Consider the following 23,678-nt stretch of genomic DNA (forward strand, 5'->3'; position numbering starts at 1 on the left):
GCCATTTTCAATGCAGGATTATTGCCAAAACTGGTCACAGGTCACTTAATCACAAACAGAAGACACACACGCAGATATAGACACAGATACACAGACACACACACGCAGATATAGACACAGATACACAGACACACACACGCAGATATAGCCACAGATACACAGACACACACACGCAGATATAGACACAGATACAAAGACACACACACGCAAACACACACGCACATATAGACACATATACACAGACACACACACGCAGATATAGACACATACACACACACAGACACACACGCAAACACACACGCACATATAGAAACAGATACACAGACACACACGCAGATATAGACACAGATATACACACGCAAACACACACGCACATATAGACACAGATACACAGACACACACGCAAACGGACACACACACAGATATAGATACACACACACACACACACACACAGAAATGCATGCCCTCATTTTGATTTTTTATTAGTGTGTACTTTACAATTCCAACAAGAACAAACTTTGAACATCACTGAAGCATTTACAGAAAGGTAATAATTTGGAATTTTTTTTTTGTAAATCTTATTTTTAAAAACTACCGAAAAGCCGGGGAAAAAAAACAATTACCAACATACAAAAAAAGAGCAACCTATAAAAGTTCAGCACTCCGAATACATGCATATAAAAATGAATGGCGATCAGACCGAATAGATTTAAAGGGCTGGAATATTACACACCTGCGTCTCAACCATCTCCATTTCATCGGGACATCCTGATTTTACAGATCAATTTCCATCCTGTCCCACTGTTCCTTCCCCCGCCCCCCAATTTTGGAAAGGCATTCCTGGGTTTTAAAATGACGATATTTTGTTTTGGTTCTGAGATGGAGTTTTGTGTTTGTTTTTTGGGCTGGATCTCTTAAAGGGGCTCTGGGGTATTTTTCCCCCTTCCCTTTTAAGATATGTTTTAATTTCCCTTTCCTTTAATCATCTGATGCTAGCTATTAGCATGGCTAAATTTTGTCTTTAAATTTGTGAAAACTATAACAATGCATTAAACTCATTAGAAGCACATAAATAATAATAAAAAAAAGGGAAGCTATCAGGTTATTTGAATATTCATGGCATTTCACGTTACAAAATAAAGGCTCCCTATTCTGGACACTTATCCCTGATTTTTAGGGCCTACTTCCTGATTTTATTATTTAGTCCCAATTTTTAAGGATTGTGTCCCTGATTTTGTCTATTTGTCCCTAATCCTTTTGGGCCTATGTCCGTTTGTCCCTGATTTTTGGGCCTATGTCCTTGATTTTGTCCGTTTGCCCCTGATCTTTTGGTTCTGTCTACTGATTTTGGGTGGTTATTCCTGATCTTTTGAGGTCTTTGTCCCGATTTGGAAGTTCGGAGGTTGAGCGGTGTAAGGTATCACAAAGCCAGAGTTTTTTGTTTTCCCATGAATCCTTTGAGGGCTGCGCAGTCAATGCCACAAAATCACGCTGATTCGGCATTTTGCTTATTGGGCCAGAATTCCTACATTCTTGTTCACAGAGATTTGAAACGCGAAAGATGGCAAAGTGCGCAGTTCAGACTGTGAATAATTTTTAAAAATGCCTCATCGGGACTGAAAGGGATTCGGTTTCCAGAGGTTGACCAGCTAAAAGTCTTTAGTTACTGGGAGTGACACAAAACACATCGATAGAATAGGATTTTCACTTTCCATTGAGTTGACCTGTGATAGTGTTGGAGTATTCCTCTTTGAGGAACATAGAAGGGGTAATTTTACCAACGGTCCTGTGATTTCATAAAATTACCTCTAGCTTGAGCTAGTGCTGAGTGACAAACTTTCTTTATGTAATGCACCTCTGGTGCTGTAATGGAGGTACCCACTACCCCACTTTCTGCAATAAGATATCACTACCAACTGGGTTGTGTGTAATAATGGCAGTTAATGGCAGTAAGGGCAAATTGGGACTGTGGATGGAAGCAAAGTGGCAAAATTCATTTGCACCATTTTTCTGGCGTTCCCGCGGCTCTTCCGCCAAAGTTACGGCAGACGAGTAGATTGTCTGCGGGAATTTACCCCCGCTGTCTCCATAATACACAATAATAGGTGGCTGGGAGTTTGTTATAGAGCTGTCACAAAATCACAAGATAAATACAGATGAGGAAGACCATTTAGTCTATTTTAGCTCACCCATCCAAAAACAAAAGCCTATCTCCACTCCCCCTGCCCCCCTCTCCATAATACCATTCAACAGGTGACTGCAAAGACGTCACCTCCATTACCCGTCCTGCGAGATTAGTCTGGGTGCAATTTGTTCCAAGCCTACCCATAGAGAGACCCATACAGAGCCTAACTGTAGAGAGGCCCATACAGAGCCTAACTGTAGAGAGGCCCATACAGAGCCTAACTGTAGAGAGGCCCATACAGAGCCTAACTGTAGAGAGGCCCATACAGAGCCTAACTGTAGAGAGGCCCGTGCAGAGCCTAACTGGAGTGAGGCCCGTGCAGAGCCTAACTGGAGTGAGGCCCGTGCAGAGCCTAACTGTAGAGAGGCCCATACAGAGCCTAACTGGAGTGAGGCCCATACAGAGCCTAACTGGAGTGAGGCCCGTGCAGAGCCTAACTGTAGAGAGGCCCATACAGAGCCTAACTGTAGAGAGGCCTGTGCAGAGCCTAACTGTAGAGAGGCCCATACAGAGCCTAACTGGAGTGAGGCCCATACAGAGCCTAACTGTAGAGAGGCCCATACAGAGCCTAACTGGAGTGAGGCCCATACAGAGCCTAACTGGAGTGAGGCCCATACAGAGCCTAACTGGAGTGAGGCCTGTGCAGAGCCTAACTGTAGAGAGGCCCATACAGAGCCTAACTGGAGTGAGGCCCATACAGAGCCTAACTGTAGAGAGGCCCATACAGAGCCTAACTGGAGTGAGGCCCATACAGAGCCTAACTGGAGTGAGGCCTGTGCAGAGCCGACTCGAATTGATGGTGTCAATGTGTTTATCTCAACTATTTTTTATAAATCCAATGTCCTGAAGAAATGTATGGTCTGTTTCTCTGATTGGTCGCTCCCAGTGAGGAGTGAGTAGCATTCACAAGGAAATCACGAGTCCACAGACCTTGATTCTCCATCCGTTTAAATTAATGGACAGAAAACCAGGGGCTGTGAGGCCTTCATTTCTCAATCAGCGCTCCCTGGAAAGCTCGATTGGGGAACCAGCTCCATGGACCCCATTATTATAGACCCATGTGATAGCCCAGGACCAGTGGTTGACTAACCACTCTATTTGATATCTTGCTCTCTGAATGGTGTTCACTGCACCCTTATGGTATTTTATTCTCCTCCCCCCCACTGTCACTGCTACGTGCTGCCAAACTCCCTCCCCCTTTCAAAGCATGGGCTGGCCAGATTTGCAAAGAGATCTGTTTGTGTGGGGCAGTGCCAGGCCGTGACAAACCTTTCCTTCCCTTCTCACACCCCCCGGGGAGTCTGCCTGCTCCCATTCTCAATCCAGCCACCCCTGACAAAGCCCAACCATCTAAAGCGAATGATACTGCAGGCCGGGAGTGTGATTCAACCCTCTACAACTGGAGTTACAGGGCCAACATCCTTCGTGTAGATTCAAACAAAAAAAATCTCTGGCATTGTGATGATAGAACGTTCAAGTCACTCAGTACTGCAGCGCAGAAATCTACTCTACTTATTTAAATGCTTCACAGAGTGCCATAATAATTTGACAAAATACATATTTATTTTCTTGCAAGACTTTCGAAGACCTGAGTAACATAAGAAGCGTTTTTTTTTTGTGAGTCTCTGGTTTAGACGTAGGCTTTTGATTGAGCTGACTCTGCCTTTGTGTAGATCCGTTGCCCACTTTGGGCAGAAGAATACTTGTAGCCACTGTGAAAGAGAACACACGGTCATCATTACTTGCACAGGGACATTCACAGCCTCCTTTCAGTTATCACTACTGCAGTATAAAAGCCTTGCTGTTGTCTTTTTATCTCCTCTCTTTTCACACATATTGATTTTTTTTTCTGTTTTTATTTTCTATTCATCTTTCCTATTAGAACAAAAATGACAAGCAGCTCTCGAAGTAACACAAAGAAAAGAAAAAAATCAATCCAAATATACCTTTTGGCAAATCATGGCAAACCTTCTCTGCCTTATAATGGATGAAATAGCTGCAGCCAACACAGCCCTGGGAGTTACTCCATCTGTCGAACACTAGCTTGGACAATAACGAACAATGATGCTGTCAAGAGCTGTTCCTTGCTAATGGAAAAGAGGCCAGTATGGTCCCCACTCATCATTAGGCCTATATAGAGCCTACTCATAGCAAGGCTTATATAAAGCCACCTTAGTGTGGGGTTTGTATAGAGCCAACTCATCATGGGGTTTGTATAGAGCCAACTCATCATGAGGCCTGCATACAGCCAACTCATCATGAGGCCTGCATACAGCCAACTCATCATGAGGCTTGTCTAGAGCCAACTCATCATGAGGCCTGTATAGAGCCAACTCATCATGAGGCCTGTATAGAGCCAACTCATCATGAGGCCTGTATAGAGCCAACTCATCATGAGGCCTGTATAGAGCCAACTCATCATGAGGCCTGTATAGAGCCAACTCATCATGAGGCCTGTATAGAGCCAACTCATCATGAGGTCTGCATAGAGCCAACTCATCATGAGGCCTGTATAAAGCCAACTCATCATGAGGTCTGTATAGAGCCAACTCATCATGAGGCAACTGTGCATTTGACTTAAAATGAGGCCTGTATAGAGTCTACTTACAGTGAGGTATCTGCACTCTACTTACGGTGAGGAGAGTATAGACAATACATATATAATGAAACTTGAATGGACCCTACTTTTATTGAGGCTTGTACTGTCCCTACTTATACTGAGATCTGCTTAGGGTTTACCCATAGCGAGGCAATATGCCACAAAATCACAGTCTTTGTTGCTATGTTGATGGTGTCTTGGCTGGGCCTTCTATTTTGCTAAGTTATCCCTATCAGGCCAGTTCCTTTTTTGAATTTGGTTTTGACAGACACACTGTGAGAATCCTATGAGTGTCTGATAAGAATGTTAGAATTCAGAAATTTGAATCTATTATCCAATCCAGTGACTTTATCTTGATCTAATAGTCTGCCGAGTGTCTTTATTTCTTTAATATTTTGGGTATATTTTTATACTCATCACAGTCGGAGGTGTTGGTATGGAGGAATGGAAATCGCAGCTATCCAGTGTCAGCTTCAAGCGCTCCTGAGTCAGGTACATGTATGGGGCAGCCACTTTTATAAGGACAAAGACTCAACATATTGGCCAAAAAAAAAACACTCACCTTTGTTGTGCATTTCTTTTGCAGGAACAACACAAGAACGCACCTCCCAGGATGAGGAGAGCTGACCCAGCCCATCCAATGTAGAGGGCAGACCCCAGCTCATACCTGCAAGCAAAGGAATCATTAGGCTCATATACTCTTAAATGTAACCATTTTCTAACCAATTAGAACCAAATGCCCAAGCTCCGACGGTGACTCAGTGAGTAAGTGCACCATCCAGTATTTGTTACAAACTCACATGGACCATGAGGGTCTTGGGTTCAGTCGCCCGTCCGTGCTGAACTGGGTGATATGATTGGGTATATTACAGTTGGTCACGGGACCTCTGGGCTAGGGGGTGGAAAGAGCAGCCATTTCTAATCGCTATCCAGCGTAGGGATGTCGGGCGAGTAGAGGATCAACAATAACAACTTGCATTTATATAGCGCCTTTAACATAGTAAAACATCCCAAGGCGCTTCACAGGAGTGGTTATCTAACAAAAATTGACACTGAGCCAAATAAGAAGATATTAGGACAGATGATCAAAATCTTGGTCAAAGCGATAGGTTTTAAGGAGCATCTTAAAAGGAGGAGAGAGAGGTGGAGAGATTTAGGGAGGGAATTCCAGAGTTTAGGGCCTAGGCAGCTGAAGGCACGGCCGCCAATGGTGGGGCGAAGGAAATCGGGGATTCGCAAGAGACCAGAATTGGAGGAACGCAGAGTTCCTAGAGGGTTGTAGGGCTGGAGGAAGTGACGGAGATAGGGAGGGGTGAGGCCATGGATCGGGAGCCAATGCAGGCCAGTGAGCGTGGCCGTGATTCCTGTTAACATTCACTGCCTAGGCTCGCACATGGTGAATGTCCATTTGGACAAGGTGCCAGTGGTGGTGGAGGCAGATCCCAGCAATAGGCAGCGTCCTTTAGGTGAGGAGGGCAACAAATTAAAACAATTGACCTGTGTTGAATAAAAAAGGGATTTAATGAGTTTTACCTTCAGAATATCTTTAGTTGGCTCAAATTCACAAGGGCACAATCTGGTCCTTGTCTTTGACTGGATTTTCCCCGGTTAAGACTAAATTACCAGGCAATAAATCAATATAACAACAGGGCCTATTTGAACAGTTGGCACCTGTCGGTGTAAAGCCGACAGCCGCACCTTTTAGCAACATAAGCTGGTCAAGCAATGAACACAGAGTGCATTTATATAACAACTTTTACCACCTCAGGACATCCTAAAGCGCTTTACAGCCAATGAAGTACGTTTTTGAAGTGTAGCCACTGTTCTAATGGAGGAAAATGCGGCAGCCAATTTGCGCACAGGAAATTCCCACAAGCAGCAATGTGATAATGACCAGATCATCTGTTTTGTTTTAGTGATGTTGGAGGAGGGATAAATTTTGGCCAGGACATGGGGGAGAACTCCCCTGTGAATAGTGCCATGGGATCTTTTACATCCATCTGAGAGGGCAGACAGGGCCTCAGTTTAACGTCTAATCTGAAAGACGGCACATCTGACAGTGCTGCACTTTGGGCTGGTAGATCTCTGCTGTCTATTTTCTGCACCAGCATCTGCTAAGTTGCTGGTGCAGAAAATAGACTTCTATAAGATCACCCCTTAACCTCCTACCCTGGAGAGTAGGAGGTTGAGGGGTGATCTTATAGAAGTCTATAAAATAATGAGGGGCATAGATAAGGTCGATAGTCAAAATCTTTTCCCAAAGGTAGGGGAGTCTATAACGAGGGGGCATAGATTTAAGGTGAGAGGGGAGAGATACAAAAGGGTCCAGAAGGGCAATTTTTTCACTCAAAGGGTGGTGAGTGTCTGGAACGAGCTGCCAGAGGCAGTAGTAGAGGCGGGTACAATTTTGTCTTTTAAAAAGCATTTGGACAGTTACATGGGTAAGATGGGTATAGAGGGATATGGGCCAAGTGCAGGCAATTGGGACTAGCTTAGTGGTATAAACTGGGCGACATGGACATGTTGGGCCGAAGGGCCTGTTTCCATGTTGTAACTTCTATGATTCTATGATTCTATAAGTTACAATCAGTTTGGAACTGCATGGCCACACAGATTTGCAAAGAGTTACCAATAACTCCAACATCCTTTTTTTGTTCGTGCCTGTAAGCTTTGTGCTCATCAAGGTCATCAGAGTGGACGGCCTTGACTGGGAACGGAGAGCTCTTAATCTTTTCATTGTCAGAATCGAGCACTGCATGGCCAGGTACAGCAATGGAACAGATGCAAAGCAAAGCTGTCCAAAAAACATGGCTTAACCCCTAACTTAAGGTGGGCACCTCATACTGCCACAGAATAAGATTTTCTCCAGCTGGCAAAAACCACAATTTGGGCTTCTCGGAGTGGCGGTTGTAAGTTTAGTGCCAGTTTGTGCTCCACTCCTGCACCCAAGGTACAAACAAGGTGATAGCAGTCAAAAATTCACATGCCATTTAAGAATCTTTATAGTCTGCAGCAAAGGGAGACTTACCCCTTGTCAGCCTGGGTTGGATTAGGACCCAGATAAAAGGACAGCAAAGGTTAGTCAACAGTGTTACTATGAATGCTGAATATGAGCATCAAATCCCTCTCTATTATTTAAAAAGAGGTGCTAACTCGTTTAAAATAAATTTGATTAACACATCTTGTAAAAGTAATAGACTAATTTGACACTGGTATGTTAAAAGTTTGATGTGATAAATTTGGCAAGAGCCAGCTTGTACCCTCAGGGACTTTCTTCTACGCTTGCAAGTGCCTTTCCAGTATTAGACAGTATCCTGGAGTACCCTCTCACTGTTAGACAGTAGCCCTGAGTACCCTCCCAGTGGTAGACAGTACTCCAATATTTTGCCTAAACATTAAATGCACACAATGTTAAAAAATTGGCATGGAGGGAATATCAAGACCAGCAGGGTCGGGGAGATGAAGTAATGGATGAGATTTTGTTACCTCAGTAATATTCAACATGCTGTTTCCTGCAGTGTTGGGCACAGTGAGGCAGAAATTGGTTATGGCCCATTATATGGTGCGTAACCAATGGCATGCAGATTGCACACGCCCAAACCAGCAGGCCCGAGGTTCACCCTAAATTGGACCTTGGGCCTCATTTGAATATTTTGAATAGTTGCCGCCACCTGTTGCGACTCCAGAGGCAGTTTCCAGCCACCTCCCTCGCTAGCACCGACCCTCAGGTTAGTCGCAGGGACGGTCGAAGGACAATGGGAGGGAAGCCAGTCGCGGGCCAGCACCAGCCCTCAGGAGCGCTGCAGAGCGGGAGAAGCATTCCTATTCCTGTTCCTCCGGGTTCCACATCAAGCTGTTAAAAACAAAATGCACTTTTGTTTTGGTAGCGGCCACTTGCTAGGCTGCATCCACAACAGGAATCCCCGAGCAGAGCATGATCGGCGCCTGTTTTGCTCAGGGTGGCTTAATTTAACAGAGGGATCCTAAACCAGGTTCTAGGCCCCTCATTAACATATGCAAGGGGTCGAACACCAGGGATGCCTAAAAAAAATCGCATGACCCAATGTGGGACAGTACGTATTTCAGCCTTCCTTGGGCACGTGAGACATGGTACTTTCTGTCCTCGTTTTCCGCCCGTAAAATGGGCGCAATGAGGACCAGTTTCGATCGCAGTGTCTCCTCATTCTTAAAATAGGCTTGGATGAAGAAGGTCTTTGGGCCAAGTTAACCCCACCATTGCACCTTTAACATCCACCTGTACAGGCAGACGTGGTTTAATAGCTGTCCTGAGGACAGTAGCTCCGACAGTACAACACTGAAGTATCAGTCCTCTAGGGGTGATGAACCCACAGCCTTGGACTCAGAGGCAAGAGCAGAGTTACGACTCAATACATATTGCTTAATCAAAAATATAAATATAAAAAAAAAGATAAATAGACTGAAGGAAGTTAATCCTGTAGATACATTTAGCCAAGTACCCACTCGCAGCATGGATCCTCGCCCATTGGGAGTGCATGATTCGAAATCTCACTCACACCACCCATCCATTAATTTTCCAATTTCCTGATACACTCCTAACAGACCAGGGCCCATGACGGGAGGGCACACTGGAAGATCTATCCGTAGTTCTCCAAACATATTTGGATTCTGAAGGGAGTACAGTTGACAAGATCCCCAACTCTATAATGAAACGCTCCATACGTACTTTGTTCCACCGAAGGTGGGGTTGTAGAACTCCATGGTGACGTTGTAGGCATACCAGGAAATTGGCACGATCGCGCACAGACCTGTCAATCAAATGGAAAGAATACATTAAACTCCAGAAAAAACAGATAAATGACAGAAACATGCCTACTGATTCACTTAAGTCCCACTTAAGAATAGAAGATTGAGGAGTGATCTGATCGAGATATTTAAAATGTTAAAAGGATTCAATAGGGTAGATATAGAGAAACTATTTCCTCTGCTGGGAGAATCCAGAATGAGGGAGCGTAACCTTAAAATTAGAGCCAGGCCGTTCAGGAGCGAAATTAGGAAGTGCTTTTTCACACAAAGGGTAAGAGAAATCTGGAATTCTCTCCCCAAAAAGGCTGTGGATTCTAGGGGACAATTGAAGCTTTCAAGACTGAGATTGCTAGCTTTTTGTTAGGTAAGGGCATCAAGGAATATGGAGCAAAGGCAGGAAAATGGAGGGGAGGTACAGATCAGCCATTATGTGACTGATTGGCGGAACAGGCTCGAGAGGCTGAATAGCCTACTCCTGTTCCTAATGTTCACATGTACTTGGGTTTCAATTTACCCAAGACTGGTGTTGAGCCATCCTTATGGGTTTCTTTGCCTTTTGAAGCCATTTCCGTTGGGATTGCTTCAAACCACCAATGTCAGGTTGTTGCACAAAGTGAACCCCTGTCCCCACCCAAACTCCTCCTTTCCTGAGGTTGCTATCTCTTGCCAGAGTGCAGTTCCTTGGGTCCCATTCATCTTTGGTATCTTGCCCAAATGGCCAACTTTTTGACGTGAGCTGATAAAGTGAGTGTTGCCAGACTATATGATCACAAAGAGCATCCTAGCCGAGCTCAGTCCTGTGCTGACCCGATGCCTACACACATGCACCTTCCAACCGGAGTCACTGGATAATGGATAATGAGAACCCCAGTTTTGCCCTCCCTGATCGAGAAGCAATTAAGCCAATTGTGGAGGCTCTGTCACGGCTCCAACTGTAGTCAGGTAGCACAGTGATCGACGCGGAGATCGAACTGGAGACCTTCTTGGTGTGTTGGGCGGAGCACTTTACCAAGGAACATGCTCACCATTGAGTGGAAAAGCCCTTCAAAACCCCATTTGTTTTTAAAAAAACACCTGGACGTTTGCAAACTTGCCACTGTTGTACGAGCGGAACTTAAAACTCAGCAATTGACCAGTTCCCACAAACCGGCCCAAGTTATAATGGGGTTCGGATTGTGGGGTAAATTTTGAGAGACAAATCTCCCGATGTGGGTGGGGTGGGGGGAGGTCAACACTCCTGATTTATGAGTTCCAGGTTGTTAAAATGAATGGCTGGCAAATGCGGAATGTCCCAATTTGGGCTTGCCAGCCTCCATGCCCGTCTCTACGATTGTCACTCGATTAAGTGAAGCCCTGCACTGGGGGCATCGCCTCCAAAACTTGCCCACAACTTAAAACTCAGCTGATTAAATTCATGACTTAAATACTTCAATTTATCCTTTGTGGATCTGACTTGTTTAACACATACTTAATCTTGGTGAAAGATAATGCTCTGTGCGACAGGGTACATTCGCCGATCCCTCGCTCTCAGCAAGGGTTACTGCCCTCGTAGGGAGCACACATCGGATAGATCACCAGGAACTGCGGAGTCAACGGGTGCACTCCCCTCTCCTGCTGGCTCCACAGAAAATTCAACACTTACCTTTTGTTGGCAGCCACTGAAGAATCCTCAACCTGCCCTGCTCATCAATACTTCATGTTATAAAGGAGTCCTTAAACAAGGGTTAGGCCCATCGTTAACATATCTAAAGGGCCTAATGCCTGTTTTAGGCATCTCCCTGGGATGCCAATAAAACGGCCCCAACGAATTTAGCAGTGGGACCAACGCTTGCACGAACTGGGCATAGGCCGGTCCACTGCTAAATTGGTATGTTTTCCGCCCATTCTACGCCAGATAAACAGGTGCATCGCATACCGATTTCTACCCCAAGACATCACATGACTAGTAAGAAATTTGAGCAATAAGGTATATATTGAATGGTTGAGTTTATCCGGAGTGATGAATAATCAGTTCAGGCTTCTTCTGTATGGAAGCTGGTACTAATGTTAAGTGAAATAGCCAATGCAGATGTCAGTGTCCTCCCTGAAGGAACTAACGACTGTCTTGATCACAGCCTCTGTATCAGTTGTCATTCATATAGAGGGGCCGTCAGTTCAAAATGGGCTCACACTGCAGACAGTCAAAGCTTGAATCTTAATATCGATTGGCACTTGGGAATCAGTGGCTAACTCTTAACCAGGTTTCAAGATGAAACACTCAGTAAAGCTTGCTTGTGATATCAGTATTTTGATTACTAAGCTATCATTTCAATTGTAACTAGTAATTTACTTGTTATCTGCAGGCCTCAATATGACTACTAAATCTTTTAATGCTGTGTGTTGACTACCTCTCCAGACAGCTGTGACTGAAGCACTCAATTTTGTATTTTGAAGTTAAGGGACGATCCCACTCCAGAGACTTGAGCACAAAATCCAGGCTGACACTCCAGTGTAATACTGAGGGAGTGCTGCACCATCGGGGGTGCTGCCTTTTGGATGAGACGTTAAACCGAGGCCTCGTCTGCCCTCTCAGGAGGATGTAAAAGATCCCATGGCACTATTTCAAAAAAGAGCAGGGGGGTTCTCCTGGGTGTCCTGGTAAATATTTATCCTTCAATCAACATCACAAAAACAGATTATATGGCCATTATCACATTGCTGTTTGTGGGACCTTGCTGTGCACAAATTGACTGCCGCGTTTCCTACATTGCAACAATGTCTTTACTTCAAAAAGTACTTCATTGGCTGTAAATTGCTTTGGGATGTCCTGAGGTCATGAAAGAAGCTATATAAAGACGAGTTCTTTCCTCCCCTTTAGTGAGCCCTATGGACCTGGTTCAATCTATTGTCTGTGCTGGGTTAACTGACCTTTGTGTAGCAGTAGGAGTGTCATAGCTAACATTGGAGAAAAAAAATCAGACTGGGGTCCCTTTCACTGATTGCTATCCAGTGACCCCTGGCTTCCATGTTCCCCACATTACAACAGTGGCTACACTTCAAAAAGTACTTTGTTGGCTTTGGTGCACTTTGTGATGCCCTGAGGTTGTGAAAGGCGCTACATAAATTCAAGACTTCCATTCTTTTACAAACGTGCGCTCCTGTCATGGAGCCTCGCCCGCCGGCAGCACGTCGGGAAGTTTTGGGACCATGAGGTACGATTTTCTATTTTGGGAAAGTCCGCCTGTCATTTTCTGACGTGAGCCCAGCGTGAGGCTCCATTCATAAAGTATTACGAGCCATGGGTTGGTTGTTCCGTTTGTTCACCATTCAGCATGTGACTAGCCATTTAACTGGTTAACCTACTACTTTGAAAGCTCTTGCAGTTTTACTGACCTGCTAGAATGAAAACAAGCCCACCAGAAAGGGCAATCTTTCCTTTTACAGTCTCATTGGTGTTCCCGAGATTGGTGCATTTCAGGCCAAACAGAGCCATCAGTGTGGCGAAAACTCCCAGAAGGATGGAGATGATCATCAGAGCTCGACATGCTTGGATATAAGCTGCAAGGAAAGGAAATATTTTAGTGCTGGTACAAGAGTGAGCCAGGACTCGTGCAGAAACAGTCACCAGAACAGCTCCTCCACAGGAGCCATCTTAGTGTCTATGAACTGTTCTGAAAGTCAGTATAAGCAGCATTTTTTTTACTGTGCTCTAAGAGAATTTCCTTCCTCCCTTCTCAGTTACCAGATCCAGTCCAGATTGACGGGATCGAGGCCTGTCCTTTCTGCCGACCGTAAGAATCCTATGTGAAGAATTTGGATGATCTCAACCCACCTTCAAGTGGCCACCGCATTAATCTGCCACTTTAGTTGGCAATCTCTCTCAGAGAAGCCACAGGGATGATTGATGTGGGAAGTGGAGGTGCCACATTGGGACTGCACCTCTGAGGCTGGATGAGAGGCACTGTGTTGGGCAGAATATGGAGCATTTTACTCTGCATCTGGCTGTGTTCTGCCTGTCCTGGGAGCGCTTCATGCTGACATGAGCACTGGGAATTTCCTTTGGCAGTGGGGGGGTGTGGGCGGCGAGGTTCTGTAGATCGGTCGCCATAACTTTGGCGGGAATCCCACTTATCCTGAGTTTCCATCAATCTTCCGCTGAACGTATGACGGTAGATCAGGAGAACCTGGCGTACATGCCAGAAATGGGAAAGTGTTCCATTCCTTGACACTTGATAAGCGCCAAAATAATCCACAAAAAAAATCAAAGTAAAGCTCTTTTTCCATCTGACTAATGAAACAGTGAGATTTTAAAAATGTTGGAGTACAATGATGAACTCTGCTGGATATAGGGTGAGCCTTGAAAGGGCAGGGTCTCCTGAGATCCACATTTTAAGATATCTCAGACTACGGTAATCTGGACACCCGAAGTCCAGCTGTGATGGGAAATATTCTAATTCGGGTCCTCAGGCTTCCCTTCAATGTCTCAGATCTTGAGCAGCTTGCATGAGGGGTGACTTCATGATCTCATACTCCCCGTGGGAAGCTAAACACAAAGGAGGAATGAATTGGAGGCATCTCTACGTTGTAGCTCACATTCACCACACGTGCGTGTGAGCCCCCTCCCAGCTGGAAGTGTAGGACTGTGGGATCATCCCAGATAACCTTTCTTTAATCAATGTTACAATAGTCATTATTCCTCGAAATGTTGCTCTTCCTAAACTCCAAATACGACTTCATATACTCTCTTTCTGTGAGCGTGTCTCTCTCTCCTTCTCTGTGTCTTTCTGTCTGTCTGTCTCTCTCTCCCTTTCTCCTCCTCCTCATAATCCACACTGTGAATCCAAGGTTGACTGAAGGCTAAGGGGAGACCGCTCCAAAGTGTATAAAATACAAAATGGTATAATTAAAATAAACCCAGAGTATTACTTCATGGTGAGTCAGATCATAGAAATTACAACCCAGAAACAGGCCGTTTGGCCCAACCAGTCTGTGATGCTGTTTTTCCTCCTGTAGTCCTAATTCCAAGTGCCTGCTCTTTTTCTCATATCCCCCTTTCCTTCAACCACCTTTCCAAACCTATTGTTAAATGTTGACACGGTCTGTGCCTCAACTATTAACTCTGGCAGTGCAATCCACAACCCTCTGTAGGACTGGATGGCAGAAGTTTAAATGAGTACAAAGTAGATTTAAAACATATTAAAAAGAATGGGGATGAAATTGGTCTTGTGCGATATTGCAAAATGGGGGATAGCGAATCGGCTGCCCGTTTTACACTCCATCCAATTTTCTTTTCCCTCAAAGTCAATGTCAAGCTGGCTGCCGATTCGCTGTCTCCCATTTTGCGCTTTGGCCCAAGGTGAATTTCATCCCCAATGTCTTTCCTCAAAGGGTAAGAAAAACTGGGAGTTGTAATGGAGTCAAGGATATTAGTGGTGTTAGTGCTCAAAATACAGTTGGACTCTAGACTGGGTGAGTAATGGATATGAGGTTCAATGGATCAAAGGATCTTTTCTCATCCTTGACTTTTTCTTATATTCTTGTGTCTCCTATACTGACTCATTTTTCCTAGGAACTCAAGATTGTGGAACTCCTTGCCTCTCTCAGTCTTCCCTTCCTCCTGTAGTCTAAAATCCAAGCTTGTTGTCACCTGACCACTGCTACTTGATTCGTCTCATCTTCTTTTCTACTCTTTTCAACCTTGGTGATGTCTTCCACTTTGGGCCTTGGCCCTCCAATAATAATCATAGAATGGAACCTGCAGCAGACAAACTCATGACAATGGAAGAGTCACAGTGCAAGTGCAGAAGTACGTCCGCAGATTTGTGTCAGTTGACTATCTCCTGTTTCTTGCAATCTGCTGGTGATTTATCATCAATAACACTCACTATCTCAGCAACACTCAGTGTGTATTACAGTTGGACTCTGATATTAATTTATAATCAAAATTAAAATGTTTCCTGCTAAGCCTCATCCCAACACATGCATATGTACACACACAAACATATACATACTCACACATGCACACACATATGTATTCACATATAATACACACACACATATAGAATCATAGAATGTTACAGCACAGAAGGAGGCCATTCGGCCTATCGAGTCCGTGCCAGCTCTATGCATGAGCAATCCAGCTAGTCCTACTGCCCCGCCCTATCCCTGTAGCGCTGCACATTTTTTCGTTTCAAGTACTTATCCAGTTCCCTTTTGAAGGCCATGATTGAATCTAACTCCACCACCCCCTCGAGCAGTGCATTCCAGATCCTAACCACTCTCTGTGTAAAAAAGTTTTTCCTCATATCATCTTTGGTTCTTTTGCCAATCACCTTAAATCTATGCCCTCTGGTTCTTGACCCTTCTGCTAATGGGAACAGTTTCTCTCTATCTACTCTATCTATCATATGCATAATACATACACACACAATTTTACAAAACCTCCCCATAAATGATGAGAAATCATAGTTGGTAGGCCAATAATATATTTTTTAACAAGTACATTTTGGAAGTAAGATACTGTCAGTGAAACAAGAGTAAACCATAAAGAAATCTGTTTCTTTTTTGGTGCTTTTTCCAGAACCATAAATTGTGATTAATGAAAAAATAAATAATTCAGTTCTCCAGAATTGACAAGAAAGGTGATTTTGTTTCCTTGTTCCATTCATAAATGGCATTAAACTACATTCTTCTGACTATAAAAATTACCTTTGACCTACTCTCGGGGGAGGGGTTTAGATTATCCAATAAGGTTGCACTTATAGAATGATTGACATTTATCAGCAACCGCCCCCCCCACTTCAAGTTAGTGAGCTTTCTTTCTCCTTTTTTGGTCATTTTCCTGTTAGCTTAACTTAGATAAACTATGACACCAATCCTGGTGAGCAAATCTTTTGCCCTTCACCATGATCAAGCCTCAACTTTCAGAACATAGTTGCTTTCAGTGAAGGTTTGACTCGATGGGGTGGATTTTCAGTTTGGCGCCCGAGCGTAAAACTGACGTAATCCCAGATCAGCTGTCTGTTGTAGAACCCCTTGATTTTCACTTCCATAGAAATTAATGGTGATGAAAACCGGGCGGTTTCTATAATGGGTGGACAATATGTAATGCCACTTCTTTGTTCTGGTGCCAAGTTGAAAATCTACCCCAACGTCTTCAATCTGTATCCTTCACAGACCCATAAAATCTGATTTTATATACCATGGGTGCCTCCTCGGCAGGCGATGTATGGCAAGGTCACAGAAAGGGTGTGTCACCCACCTACATACAAGTTATTGTTTTCCAATCAGCTAGATACTCCAACTAATAAGGTCAAAATCTCATAATTCTGCTTGTGGGCGTCTGACCGAATCGAGTTTTCCGTTGGACTTCTGTGTCCACAACTAGCACTTCCTCTGGGGATAAGCTTCATTAATGGAGGAATTCCTGGTTGGGTAACTTCCTGGAACAACCAGGAAATATCCACACCCATAATTTTCCCTAAAACTCCACCACTGGATAAACCCACAATGTAGCTAGTTCTGGGTATTCCAGTGGGTTTAAACACTGAATTTGGAATACTTTGGAGCTTGGGACATGCATGGGATTAAACAAATCATAGAATCATGGAACCTTACAGCATAGAAGGAGGCCATTCAGCCCATCGTGCCTAGACTGGCTCTTTGAAGGAGCGATCCAATTAGTCCCACTCTCCCCCATTCTTTCCCCATTGCCCAGCAAATTTTTCCTTTTCAAGTATATATCCAATTCCTCCTGCAATTTGGCATATTGGCAAATATGATGAATGTCTATCAAATGTGTAGACGTTCTGATTGGGCTGGAGTTTTCTGACACTACAGGATAGTTTACAGAGGTGAAATGTACTGGTAAATTCAGTGATCCTCCACTCCCTGCATTGCGCCTTACTTGAAGGAAGCTGAGGTCAGGGATAGGGCTCCTCTTGCCCTAATCCTCTGAGCCAGGTTCCCTTTGAGCAAGGTTCAACACTTGGAGGATGGGATCATTGAATTTACCCTTTAGTTACCACTACAGCCAAGGCACGAACATTAAAATTGTCCACTAGTGATAAACAGGTCTAATAATGCTTGACGCTGTGTGTGTTACTGGTGGGCAAGAGAGTCATGGACATGTGATCCAGGTAAAATGCAGGCTAGATGACGTAATAGCTGTTTGATATGAAGATACACAGCTGGACTCCTGCCCTCAGGCGGGATGTGTCAAGATATGTTGTTACCCATAATAGGGTTCAGAGGCCATTTGTGGGAAATATCCATCTCATCCGTGGCACTCGGCAGACCTGCGTCCCTGGACCTCAAGTCACAACCTGCCAGTTCCGCCATACTGTTGCAACTGCTAAGTGCAAAGAGGTTTATCTGGCAGATGCCAAGCAAACCCAGAGCAGTACATACAATCCACAAAACAGCACAAGAACAGTCAAAGAAGGAAAGAGAAAAGACCTAATGGACCATGGACTACCATCCAACTGCTTTTTGAATGCTCCAATGTCTTTGCCCCTACAACTACACCTGGCAGATTATTCCAAATATTTGTTACCCTTTGAGGAAAGAAATTTCTCAATACCAAAATTGCCAGTGATTTAAATTTATCTCCTCTGGTCCTACTAACCAAACCTAATTGAAGTAATATTCTGAGTTTACCTTATCTGTTCCATTTAATATTTTATATACTTTGATGAGGTTTCCTCATAACCTTCTCTCTCAATGCTTGATCTTCTCTCAACTTTCTTCATCTTACTTAAACTTGGGATCATTCTTGTTGCTCCTCTCTGCACCCTCCCAAATGCATGTATATCCTTTTTGTAACATAATTAGAATTGTACAGAGGACTCCAAGTGCGCTCTGAGTGCTGCATTATAAAACCTTGCTTATAATCTCTATGGACTTGTACCCTGCGGTCCGAGTTATATATCCTCATATTCTACTTGCTTTTTTAATGGATTCACCATCTTCTTTGAACATTAAAATTTAGTGAAAAGAAAGGAGAATGCAGGCTGTCCTAATCAAACTAGAGAGTAGGACTTTTGATCAGCGAAGATCAAAGATGAACACTTAATGTGCAAGTTATTTTTATTGAAAGCAGATTAGAGCAGAGAAGGTTAAGGGGAGATTTAATAGAGGTGTTCAAAATTATGAAGGGTTTTGATAGAGTAAATAAGGGGAAACTGTTTCCACTGGCAGGAGGGTCGGTGACCAGAGGACACAGATTTATGGTAATCTGCAAAAGAACCTGAGGGGAGATGAGGAGAAATGTTTTTATTCAGCGAGTTATTACGATCTGGAATGCACTGCCTGAAGGGGTGGTGGAAGCAGATTCAATAGTAACTTTCGAAAGGGAATTGGATAAATACTTGAAAAGGGAAAATTTGAGGACTATGCGGAAAGAGCAGGCGAGTGGGTCTAACTGGATGGCTCTTTCAAAGAGCCGGCACAGGCACGATGGGCCGATTGGCCTCCTTCTGTGCTGTAAGATTCAATGATTATTCCCTGTGTTAAAATGGCATATGCAGTAAGGCAGTAAAAGTGCGCTAAGAGTTTGTACTTGAAGTTTGCCAATTGGAAGTTGTTCCTTTACAACGCTTCAATTTGCCAGACTGTAGTAAGACAGAAAGTTACTTGAAAATAGCTGCTAAAAAGCCATTGTCTTCCTAAGCAGGTCTGATCCCAGTTACATAAATCACCTGAGCTGCAGTGTCTTTACATAACAATTAGGATGATTCTTAGAGATTCATTAAATAAAGATTAAATCTGAGTAATAAAAGCCTAAGAAGGAATCAATCTTAGGTCAATGTACATAGATGGAACTGATTTAAAGGAATTGAGTAAAGCTTTAGTCCGTGCCACAATGCACAATATCCCATGAAAATCTTCATGTTTCTCACTCGAGAAATATCGTTTCAATATTTTCTATAATCGCCATGACCTGTTTAGTTTCTTCCGCAAGGTTTGCATTCCACATCAACAATGCTGGTCCGGGCTTCTGAGTCCTCCATTTTGATAGTGTAGTTTCAGGACTCCTGTGATACACTGGTGAGACTCGTAATCAAAATGGAGGTGAAGAACTACCCAGTAACATTTTGACCATCTTGTAAACCAACTGATGCTTCAATAGTGATTTAAATAATTAATTCTAAAATGAGTATAACAAATTTATCGATACTTTTGTTCCTTCAAAGGTTACAAGTGGTTTGTATCACCAGTTGCTTACAATTGTTGAGACTATGGTTTTTGAGCATTCACCTGCTTTTTAATATTTTTCTCATGAGGTAACTTTGTTCTACATGACCAGGGATCGGGGTAATACCTTAGGAGAAGCAAAATGTTGACACCATTGTTGGACTGTGTGGGAATTAATCCAATAAAAATAAGCATTGTCTCAGTAGACATTAACTGTTTGTCTAACTCCAAGCTACAACTTTCAGAACATCTCTGCCCTTAGCAAAGGTTTGACTTGATGCATTGAATCAAAGACTGCTATAATAAGACATAACCCACTGACGCCCACTTGGTTGGTTTTGAGAAGATCCACTGCAGTAGTTGTAGGAGAAGGTCACAGATATTTTATACTGTACTTATAAATATTGGCGTTTCCAATTATCTTGTTGACTTGTAAACTATTTTCAACTGAAAAATTAACATGAAATAACAATAAAAACCTAGTTTGAATAAGTGTTTTCATTGAATTCTATACCAAGTGCTGGAAAGTAGGATTAGGCTGGGTGGCTCATTTTCGGCCGGCGCGGACACGATGGGCCGAATGGCCTCCTTCTGTGCCGTAAATTTTGTATGATTCTATGATTCGTTCTATGAAGACTATGGAAGATACCTTCTGGAGGACGATAAGAAAGCTAAAAAGTTCATTTGATTGTAACAGCTCTTGAATAGTGGTACAAATTCAAACCTTTCTTAATATATTTCCCTTAACTGTTTGTGTTACGGTAACGGGCATTATTTCTTTGTTTAAAAAAAAGCAGCACCATTTCCTTCAATAGACTTTCACCAACGTCACTTGTCTCAGTAAAATGGCAGCTCATTTTCTAAAAGATTATGAAAAGACTGGAAAATTAAAGGAAGATTCTCAAAGGTTTCAATTTTAACTTGAAAGTAAATTGGATGAAGGGACATTCTTGTCCGATTATTAATCTATTTCTTTTTAAAACTCTTGCTGTTCTCGACCAGCTTTTTGGCCATAGCGACACTGCATACTTAAAATTGCTAATTAACATGGACTGACTCATTGCGACTGAATCACAGTCACAGGTAAATCTAATTTTAAAAAACTATAAGAGCAATGGCAGTCATTTTACAAGTGTTTATAGTTTGCTTGTAAACCCTATGAAGCACGGTAACTAAAAGAGTACAATATTTAGTTGTCCTTCTACCTAGACTTTCAAACTTTAAATTTCCAAGAGTTAAAGAAACACAATTCTACGGTAATTATTAAGAATAAAGCACCTACACGATAGGCCGAGCATGGTCTCAAACATTCGGCAGTTGAAGACTCCAGTACTGTCCTGGGCACAGCTTTTCCACAGATTCTCATACAACCTGGAGCTTGTGATCACACTCCCAAAAACAGTGGAAATCTTCCAGTAATTGTTCGCCAATGTGGATCCAGTAAGCATCCATCCTGCCAGACCCATCAGGAACCCAGTAACCTCCATAGCCGCTGCCATAGTCAATCTTAGAAATACAGTCTTGTCCCACGGTGAAAGTTGCAAGAAAAAGATCTCCTCTCGTCACAAGGTTGAGCACTGGGAAACCTCTCGCTTCAAGTTCAGACACTCTTTACCTCTCTGTCGCTCTGTCTGCTTCATAAAGGCAACCCAACCTTCGCTCTCTTGCTCAAAGACCATAAAATGATAAGGTGGCACGTAATCGGCAATAACTGGGTGTGACCTTGGGTGGATCTATTAATTACTAAGGAATGGAGTGTCTCGGTCAAGATGGTATCGATCCTACCATTATAGTAAAAAATAATCAGCAAAAAAAAAGTGATGCAACTAGTGATTTATTTATACATACTTGTGTATAATACACAGACAGTTATTGATTGCAATATGGTGAAATGAACTCTTTGCAGGAAGAACCTATATGAATGGTCATTCACCATGAGTGAAGCAATGAGCCATGGTCTAGCACAGTTTAAGCAATTGGTTGAAATGCTTAACTTTTACATGAGATCTTTGCCACTCTGCATAAATTTTGTGCTATGAAGAGAAACACAAATGTTGCTTATTGTTTCGATCACAGCCTCATATTTTCGAGAGAATCTCTTTGTGCTTTTATTAGTTTCAGTCCTCTGGAACCCTTGAGTCAGACAGTTAAGTTCAGTTAATGTTTGACAAGATATTGATCTGCAGTATCAATACCGCACGGGGCTTTCAGCGAAACTCAACATTGAGAATGAGAACTACAGGGTGAGGAGATGATTCACTTTGGGAAAGGATCCATTATCCAAATGCATTATGAGTAAACTAAAGGATATATTTTGAACCTATATCTATGTTGCAATGTTTGGTAATCAGTAGATGTATTTTAAAAGTAGCGCAGAGAAAAGTTGGGAAAGACCTTATCAAAGATTTAATTACTGAGAAGTGTAATGTTATGGAAATTGGGTGGAGCAGTGGATTAGAACACTAGATTTTATTCTATGGGATCTGGGTTTGAATCCAGGCTTGACCCAGTCCCAACTGAATGAAAAGTACACAAATTCGTAGTCTCTCTCACAAAGGACTTTACATTGGTTGACGCAGGTCATGGCAATGTCACCTTGTAGTAATGGATAGTTTGTCTGAAGTTAGGGTTAAGGCACGTTGTTGGGGAAAAGCAAAAGAAGTTTTACTTTATCTAACCTAGGAGTGCTTGATGCTGACACAGGATGGCAAAATGGGAAAAATGATATCATTCCCCAGGACTGACGTTCCTCAACTGGATGAACCCCAAATAATTTCCCCTTTAAAAAATAAATAAAAGAATAAAGAGGGAGCCCCCCCACCCCCACAATGGGCCAGTGGGTGAATACATTGTATATTGTGGTACGGTGCCATAACAATCAGAAGGTCCCATGTTCAGCCTCTAGTCTGCTTGGAGTTTCCTGCTGATCTCAGCTGGAGCAGTCATGAGGGACGTTACAATTGCTCCTAGTGCCCCAGGCAAAAGAGTTCTTGATTGTTATCCACCAACCCCTTCCGGAATATTTACAGTTGAAAAAGAGGATAGCATGCTGGAAATCCCAAGAAAATTTATATTGAATCAAGGACAGGGACTCGATAAAATTAACATAAGTAAAGCAACAGTATTGAAGAAAATAATAGCACTAAAGAGTGACAAATCCCCAGGACCAGATGGTTTCCATTCCAGGGTTTTAAAGGAAGTAGGTAAGCACATTGCGGATGCCCTAACTATAATCTTTCAAAGTTCTCTAGATTCAGGAACTGTCCCTCTAGATTGGAAAATTGCACATGTCACTCCGCTTTTTAAGAAAGGAGAGAGAGGGAAACCGGGGAATTATAGACCAGTTAGCCTAACATCTGTTGTGGGGAAAATGCTGGAGTCTATAATTAAGGATAGGGTGACTGAACACCTCGAGAATTTTCAGTTAATCAGAGAGAGCCAGCATGGATTTGTGAAACCTGATTGAATTTTTTGAAGAGGTGACTAAAGTAGTGGTCAGGGGAATGTCAATGGATGTTATTTATATGGACTTCCAGAAGGCATTTGATAAGGTCCCAATTAAGAGACTGTTAGCTAAGATAGAAGCCCATGGAATCGAGGGAAAAGTACGGACTTGGTTAGGAAGTTGGCTGAGCGAAAGGCGACAGAGAGTAGGGATAATGGGTAGGTACTGACATTGGCAGGATGTGACTAGTGGAGTCCCGCAGGGATCTGTCTTGGGGCCTCAATTATTCACAATATTTATTAACGACTTAGATAAAGGCATAGAAAGTCTCATATCTAAATTTGCCGATGACACAAAGATTGATGACATTGTAAGCAGTGTAGATGAAAACATAAAATTACAAAGCGATATTGATAGATTAGGTGAATGGGCAAAACTGTGGCAAATGGAATTCAATGTAGATAAATGTGAGGTCATCCACTTTGGATCAA

At 43.0% G+C, this 23,678-nt stretch overlaps 1 protein-coding gene across 2 annotated transcripts in view; it reads right to left on the reverse strand.

Moving 5' to 3' along the window:
- Positions 1–492: 492 nt before the first annotated feature.
- LOC137331653 (claudin-15-like) overlaps positions 493–23,678 on the reverse strand; it is a 37,479-nt gene continuing 14,293 nt past the window's right edge. The window contains exons 1-5 of one of the 2 annotated variants that reach the window (XM_067995591.1): positions 21,025–21,404; positions 12,942–13,106; positions 9,490–9,571; positions 5,347–5,451; positions 493–3,897 (exon numbers count right to left, since the gene is read on the reverse strand). In XM_067995591.1, coding sequence (XP_067851692.1) covers positions 3,816–3,897; positions 5,347–5,451; positions 9,490–9,571; positions 12,942–13,106; positions 21,025–21,241 — 651 coding nt within the window. In that variant the 5' untranslated portion in view covers positions 21,242–21,404 and the 3' untranslated portion in view covers positions 493–3,815. Of the gene's footprint in view, positions 3,898–5,346; positions 5,452–9,489; positions 9,572–12,941; positions 13,107–21,024; positions 21,405–23,678 lie in introns of those variants that run through there. The other variant, XM_067995590.1, reaches the window with a different exon arrangement.

Source organism: Heptranchias perlo, chromosome 13 (genome assembly GCF_035084215.1).
Source record: "Heptranchias perlo isolate sHepPer1 chromosome 13, sHepPer1.hap1, whole genome shotgun sequence".
Lineage (NCBI taxonomy): Eukaryota > Metazoa > Chordata > Chondrichthyes > Hexanchiformes > Hexanchidae > Heptranchias > Heptranchias perlo.